A 7,924-nucleotide genomic window follows, 5' to 3' on the forward strand; every position below is an offset into this window, starting at 1 on the left:
GGCTCGTCTTCTGCAGGGTGGTAGGGGGAGATGGAGGTCACAGGGCTGGGGTCCCCAGGCTGCCCAGGTGAAGCATTGCCCGAGTGCCCCGCACCCAGAGGTCCATCTGTAAGTGCAGTGCACACCTTTCTTGCCTAGTTCTCAAGGCTTTAGCATTAGAGCTAGGAGGACCCAGGGGAGAGACATGCAACAGGAGTAAGGTAGTGGAGAGGGAGCCAGGGTGATTGGCAAGGAGGTGTTCCCAAGAGGACAGAGTCCGGAAGGGCAGCCTTTAGCAGCATTCATATATCCCCATCCTCTTCAGCTTTCCCGGGTGTCGTGCAGCTCTGCCAAGCCTATTGCATGGCACGTCCCCCTACCCCCCACCCCAGCCAGGCCAGAGCTAGCACAAGTGTGTCCACCTAGAGTCACCTGCCTCTCCAGGCAGGGTAGTCTCTCTAGCCCTAGCTGCCTGATGATGAAACATGAGGCAGGTGGTCTGTGCTCAGTTTGTGACCTACCTCCCCACCCCTATGTCTCCCAATCAAGAGAAGAGGCCAGTAGGTCACCCACCAATATCATGCACTCTATCCCTTGTCCACTTGTGAAAAAACTCCTCCGAGGTATGGGATAGGTTCCAGGCGTCAAGCAGGTTCAGGGAGAAGATGCTACTCCACAAACCTAGAGGCAGGACCAACCATGAGCAGCTCTGTCCAAGAACCTCCAGGCCCACCCCAATATTGGCCTTGATGACCCTCTAAGTCAGGATGCTCAGGGAGAGGGACAGGCTTTGACTTCCCTCTCCTTGTGGAGCAGCTCGACATAAGTGACTCAGCTCTTTTCTACTCTCCTCTTGGAACTGGGAGAGGGCAGTTGGGGCTTCCCAGGTGGTCCAGTGGGTAAAGAATCCACCTGCCAACTCAGGAGATGTGGACTAGGTCCTTGGGTTGGAAAGATCCCCCGGAAGAGGGCATAGCAACCCACTCCAGTATTCTTGCCTGGAGAATCCCCATGGACAGAGGAGCCTGGCGGGCTATAGTCCATGGGGTCGCAAAGAGTCAGCCACGACTGAACAACTGAACCGAACTGATAAGGTTGTTTTTACTCTTAAGCTCAAGTTACAGATGAGAAAACTGAAGCTCAGGAAGGTTAGGTAAATTGACCAACTTTGAGCAGCTAACAAATGAGAAACCAGAGTCCATGCCCCAGTGTCTTACCTACAGACCTCTGAGCCACATACCGGATAGCAAAGGTGTTCAGAGAAAGGAGAGGCTGCTGGGGGCTGTGGGCCTCAGGGCGGACTTCCCTTAAGAAACAGGGCTTAAGTGGGACTTTCCAAGAGGGCTGGATTTGGGGTAGACGGAAGGGAGAGGAAGGCAGACAACCAGCCTAAGTAAGGGTGTAACTGATTGTTGAAGCTGTAGAGAGGGGTCTATTTTTTGCAGTCTCCCTTTGATGGGTATAGTTCGGGCTCTGAAGGGGATGACTCTATGAGTGGACGTCACAGTCAGACCCCTGCACTCAACGGGCCAGCCTTCTGGAGGACCTGGGAGCATAGTGAAACTGGGCCAGGCTTCCCCAGAGACTCTGTCTTCACCCTAAGGTCCCCTCTGGCCTCTTAGAGCCCAGGGGCAGAGTCAACCCCTGGAAACAGGCATGTTGCTGCCTGGAGATGGAGATTGAGGAAAGGGGCAGAAGTTCCAGAAACTTCCATCTCAGCCTGCCACTCCCAGTCTGGTTCTGAACAGTCACCAGGGAGACAACGGAGACAAAGACATTGGGAGAGTCCCCTTTGGTCCCCAGTGACCCGGGGACCCTGTTAGGTCCTTCTGGACCCAAAGGGTCACAGGCAGATCAGGACAGTCTGGGAGGCTAGTCTCAGGTTAGGTCAGGAGCCTCTCTTGGGATGAGGGGATGCTGACAGATGCCAGGAGGGTCACATGCCCAAGGAATAACCCACACTAGCCCCCGCACCTGGGACAAGATCCTGGGGGGAACAGAGAGTGTTTATTTGTCAGTCCTCTAATCAAGGCAGAGCCTGTTCAGCATGGAGCTGGGTTCCCAGGGGCCTCCCCCAGCCAAGAGTCACCTAGCATGTAGCACATCCGCGACTCTGGGATTCTCTTCATCAGCCGCCCCATGAAGAACTCGGAGCCGAAGAGCTCTGTGGGGATGAAGGCTCCATACTTCTGCATGCCCACCTCGTAGGGGGAGAACTCGAACCACTCTGCACACGAAGAAGGGCAGATGTCAGCCTCCTGCCCGGACGGCCTCGCCCACCGTGCCTCAAGGAGCCTGGGACCGGGAGGCCGCAGTCCTCCTGCAGGACACAAGGGGGAGCCCGTGGCCAGCTTCTGAGGGCCCGCAAGACAGTTTTGCCACCTGCACAGGCTCATTTGCTCTTCAAAATGGGATAAACCAGGACCAAAAACAGACCCGGAAGCTGGGCAGGTCTCTAGAGTCCTTCCATCCGGCAGCTTAAGAAATATCTAGGATTCTTTCTCTTGACGACTTTTATTTCCTCTGTCTCATCAAATCTCTGCTCAGGGAAACCCCAGTACTCTGCCACCCATCCCCTACATGCATCTGAGCAGAAGCAGGGAGCAAAGTGGACTTCTTCAGCTGTCAGCACAGTATTTTGGTGCGGAGGTTGGCAAAGGTGTGGTGGAGAGGTGTGTGCTGTGGGTACTGAGTGCCTTTGCCTGCTAAGAAGGGACCCCTTCGTAAAATTGCTAGTCACCAGTGTTACCTCTGAAATCCTGGTTGCTTACATCATCCTTGACATTGATGGTGAGGTAGATGGGCAGGGGGTTCTGGCCATGGCACAAAGCAGCACGCTGATCTGACAGTTTGCATTCATTTCTCTGTGGGGAAAAATAATGGTTAAGGGGAAGAAGCAGACAAGCTGCCTGAAAGCAGTGCAAAATAGAGAACAGTCTGGACCTCTGGCAGCCCATTTCCGGCTCCTGAGCCCACCAGGCTTCTGCGGAGGTCTCAGCTGATACCAGCCAAACCTGCTCTGAAAATGCATCCAGAGAATGCTCACTTGTCCTTGGGCTGTTCACCACCTCAGACACACAGACCCGGTGGTACTGGGTCTGCAGTTTAGGTCTGACCCTCAGAGTCCCAGGGTTCTCCTCATGTCTCAGGGGCCACAGAATGAGAAGGTAGGGGTAGAAGGGGCCACCACTGCCCCCCTTCATCCTCATCATCTTCCACCCCACTCAAACTAGACCAGCTGTATTAAAAATAAGAAATCTGCTTTGCATGTTGGGATCTCAAATTTGTTTGAGAAGAATAAAGACTTTTCTTTTTTAAAAAACAAAAGGCTTGGAAACTGGGCACCAGATGGCAGTCAAGTTCCAAGTCCCCAAAGCACAGTGCAGTCTAATCACAGTGGGTGTCCTGCAGATCTCCTAGACCATAGGCCACCTCCCACAGTGAATCAGCCTGTGTAGACAAGGCCAGGCTCTAACCCCAGACCAAGCAGCAGCCTGGTGGCTGACATCCATGGTTGTTCAAGTGTGTGAAGACCACGGAACCTTTATGGGATGGTAAACACACGTGTGGGTCAAACAACTGTTGTTCAATCATTCAGATCCCATGGACTGCAGCATGCAAGGCTTCCCTGTCCTTCACTATCTCCCAGAGTTTGTTCAAATTCATGTCCATTGAGTCGGTAATGCCATCCAACCATCTCATCCTCTGTCACCCCCTTCTATTCCTGCCTTCAATTTTTCCTAGCATCAGGGTCTTTTCCAATGAGTCAGCTCTTTGCATCAGGTGGCCAAAGTATTGGAACTTCAGCTTCAGCCTCAGTCCTTCCAGTGAATATTCAGAGTTGATTGGAAGGACTGATGAAAGCCTCTTTTGAAAGGCCAACAGGATGCCTATCACAACTGGGCCCAGAGATGCAGGTACCATGGAGCTGACCATCCTGGAAGGAAAAGACATTGCAGACTCAGGGAAGAGCCCAGTCCACACTCACTATCAAGGGGTCCTGAGGGAAAGAGGCCCCTGCCTTGGCCAGAGTGGAAGAGCAGAGGCCTCCTTCCTTCAGCCCTAGACTTGCTTTCCTGGAAACCTCGGCTCCTTCCCACACCAAACCCTGGACGATGCCCAGACTTGTAATGTTAAAGGCCTTGGCACATTCCTCCTCATCGCATGGGACAGTAACCACTGTTAGAAATACTAACTACCACTTAGTGATGAAACCCCCATTCAAGGAATAGCACAGAGCAGAGCCAGAATTCAAACCCTGTCCTGCTGGAAACCAAAAGCCAATACCCTCAGCCTCTGCCTACCCTTTTCCATCATGGGGATAGAGTAGATGGTGGGTTATCAAAAGGGGCAGGGATCCACTGAAAGCTGTGAGGGCCCCAGTCTGAATCCCACTGCCTAGCACAGTTCCTGGCATGCAGAAGGTTCTTAATTTTGTTGAAAGAATGAATGAGGGAGTAAATGAATGTTGAAGATGAGCTTTGGGCCATCCTTGGTTGCTCAAATTTTGTGTTTTATGGAAGAAGGGGTCTACTAGAAAATAATTTGCTGTCCCTCTTCCTTCTGGCAAGTTCTTATTGAATTCAGAACTCTTCAGACACCTTCGGAAATGGGGCAGACAGTCAGTCCTAGGCCTGGATAGAAATTAGGTGGGAAGCCCTATTTTGGTGTCAAGCAACAGCCAAAGTTAGATCCTTCCTGGGGCCCATGCCGTCAGAAGTGTCCAGGTGTTAGCTGAGCTCACTGCAATATCTGGGTCCACAGCATCCCATGGGCATCCCACTGCCCCACCATGGCGGACATGGCTCTCACAGCAACTGGGTCCCAGTCCAAGTAGGTTCTCTTCATGAGCACATACTGCTCAGATCATTGGATAGCAGAGCTGGAAGGAACCTCCCTGAGCTCATCCTCTGTGTGGTGGCCATGAGAAGGGGCCCAGGCCATGACAGAGGGATCTTGAGTCAGGCCCATTCTGTGGGGGGCGGGTTGCCAGACTCCTCTGACAGCCAGCTTGGCTGGAGGACTCTCCAAGGGTCCACATAGTGGACTAGGATGCTTCCACCCAGCCTTTCTTCCCTCTCTCTTCCACTTGGGGTCAGGCTTGTATCACAGTCTGACAGCTCCCTCCCCATTTTCTCTCATAGGTTCTCAGAGGAAAAGCTGCCTCTCTGCAGGGTTGCACCAAAGCCACCCCCAGGGGAGGGCCTCAGTCATATTTAAAAGGATGGGGGAAGACAATCCCACCGTCTGGCTCCATCGTGCGTTCTGATGTCTCAAGCTTCTTACAGTCCAAGGATGCATCTGCACGCAAGTCTAACTCCCTCACGGTGCGACGTATCTCCCGATGCCCTCATGAAGGCAGAAGGCTGGGCATCAGCCCCGAGCAGGTTGGGCCCCAAGGGAAACTGAGCACCTACCTCATCCCCCAGACAGGCCTCAATCAGCAGGCCCCAGAAGTCTGTGAAGGTGACCTTGTAGCCTTCCTGCCTGCGCTGCTGGAGCTCCTCCTCGAATTTGAGGAGCTGGTCTGGGAACAGGGCAGGCATCTTATCCTTGACCACGTGCCTCCGTGCCTCGAGGATGGCACGCTCCAGGTTTTTGGAGGACCAGTCAGGGTCACGGTACAAGGTGGCCATGGTCCTGGAGAGAGAGACAGGCATGGCTGATAGAGCTGAGCCAGGCCTGGTCTGATGGACCCTGGGCTCTGGCAGGAAAGAAGGTGGGCAGGTCATGGGAAGCCCTCACCTGCCAGGAGAGGAGCCTGAAGGAAAGGGGATGAGGCCTGGCAGTGAAGGGGAGAAGAGTCTCACTCTGTGTCACAACTGCTGCTGTTTCTTGACTGCCTGTCATGTGCCAGGTGAAGTACATTATTTAACAGTGAGGATTCTGGGCCCAGGTCTGCCTGGGTTCAAAACTAGACTCTGCCACTCACCAGCTGCGTGATCTGGGCAAGTCACCTACTTGCTCCTCACCTTAGTTTCCCCATCTGTGGACTGGGGAGAATGATGGTAACTGTACCTACCTCACGGCATTACTGTGATGATGACATGAATTAATATAAAATGGTGAGGACAGTACCTGGCCTAAAGTTAGTGGTGGGCCATAGAGTGGTGGGGCCAACATTTGGCCCTGGGTTTGTGTGTGCTAAGTCGCTTCAGTTGTGTCTGACTCTGCGGCCCTGTGAACTATAGCCCACCAGGCTCCTCTGTCCATGGGATTCTCCAGGCAAGAATACTGGAATAGGTTGCCATGCCTTCCTCCAGGGGATCTTCCCAACCCAGGGGTCAAACCCGTGTCTCTTACATCTCCTGCATTGACAGACCAGTTCTTTACCACTAGCACAACTGACCCCAGGCTTGGCAGATTCCAAGTTCTAGACTCTTTCTACTCTGTCACATTAATTTTTATAATTATGATGCCAGCTAAAGATTCATTACTTTGCCAACAAAGGTCCATCTAGTCAAGGCTATGGTTTTTCCAGTGGCCATGTATGGATGTGAGAGTTGGACTGTGAAGGAAGCTGAGCGCCAAAGAATTGATGCTTTTGAACTGTGGTGTTGGAGAAGACTCTTGAGAGTCCCTTGGACTGCAAGGAGATCCAACCAGTCCATTCTGAAGGAGATCAGCCCTGGGATTTCTTTGGAAGGAATGATGCTAAAGCTGAAACACCAGTACTTTGGCCACCTCATGCGAAGAGTTGACTCATTGGAAAAGACTCTGATGCTGGGAGGGATTGGGGGCAGGAGGAGAAGGGGACGACAGAGGATGAGACGGCTGGATGGCATCACTGACTCGATGGACATGAGTTTGAGTGAACTCCGGGAGTTGGTGATGGACAGGGAGGCCTGGAGTGCTGCGATTCATGGGGTCACAAAGAGTTGGACACGACTGAGCGACTGAACTGAACTGAAAGATTCATTTCCCCTTTTTCTTCTTAACTTCTCTGTGGGCAGTCGGGAGGAGTAGAACAAAGATGGAGATCCCCAGCCCTGGGTCTTTGCCTCTGTCTGCCTTTGCTTAGCCTGGACACAGTTTCTTCAGTCTAGGTCAGGATCGCCAGGGATCGCCCTCCCCACGGGGATCTGGCCTTCAGCTGCCCAACTGTTTGAGCCGCGGCCTCTGGCTTCAGGAGAGTTCTTCAACAAAAAAGCTCTCTGCTCTCCATTAGTTTCACGTGGTTACTTTTATACTTTTAAAAAGCTTTCAAAGATGTTACAAAGGATTGATTTTGATTTTTAAAAACTCCTTCCCAGCGCTTTCCCAGGCCAGGAGACACCCCACCCCCACCCTAGCGCAGCCTGGGTTCCTTCCGGTTTCTTGCCTGATCCAGAGATAGGCCCGGAGGAGGTAGACACCCCTCTACCCCAATGCAAGCAGGTCTGTCTCCTTAGCCCACTTCCCATGGGCAGCAGTTTATCAGTGAGGATTGAGAATGTAGGCCCCAGACTCAACCTGGGTTGAAATCCCAGCTCAACCACTCAATAGCTGAGTGACCTTGGGCCAATCCCTTCTTTTCTCCAGCTGTAAAATGAGCATAATGACAACATCTTCCTCATAGTCTTGTTAGGAAGAAATGAGAGGGTCCATGGGAAACAGTCTCCCCGGGACTCGGTACAGAGGCAACGCCAGTAATTGTCAGCTATCCTCTGTCCCCTCTGGGCTGAAGCCTCAGGGCCTCTGGTATGCCAGGAACCCTTGGCTTTCCTCACATCTGTCCACTCAAATGAAAGCTACCCAGAGTCCTCCAGGATGAGGAGCACAGGTTGGGGCCTGGAAGGTTCTGGGGCTTACTAGTTCCCATAGAATAAGACTCAGCCCTGGCTGAGAGGCTCTGGGCTGTCACGAGGCCTGGGTCATCCTAGACCAGGGCTGCATCATGACTTTGGTGGGCCCCGTCCACCATAAAAAATAGTAAAAAAAAAAAAAAAAAAAAAAAATATCTTTT

At 52.6% G+C, this 7,924-nt stretch overlaps 1 protein-coding gene across 1 annotated transcript in view; it reads right to left on the reverse strand.

The window, feature by feature from the left end:
• Window positions 1-7,924, reverse strand: part of PLA2G4E (phospholipase A2, group IVE) — a 79,332-nt gene that overhangs the window by 3,823 nt on the left and 67,585 nt on the right. The window contains exons 13-16 of the mRNA XM_010848059.1: window positions 5,397-5,619; window positions 2,729-2,843; window positions 2,069-2,206; window positions 553-660 (exon numbers count right to left, since the gene is read on the reverse strand). Coding sequence (XP_010846361.1) covers window positions 553-660; window positions 2,069-2,206; window positions 2,729-2,843; window positions 5,397-5,619 — 584 coding nt within the window. The remainder of the gene's footprint in view (window positions 1-552; window positions 661-2,068; window positions 2,207-2,728; window positions 2,844-5,396; window positions 5,620-7,924) is intronic.

This window comes from Bison bison, unplaced genomic scaffold, assembly GCF_000754665.1.
Source record: "Bison bison bison isolate TAMUID 2011002044 unplaced genomic scaffold, Bison_UMD1.0 scf7180017864259, whole genome shotgun sequence".
NCBI classification, from domain to species: domain Eukaryota; kingdom Metazoa; phylum Chordata; class Mammalia; order Artiodactyla; family Bovidae; genus Bison; species Bison bison.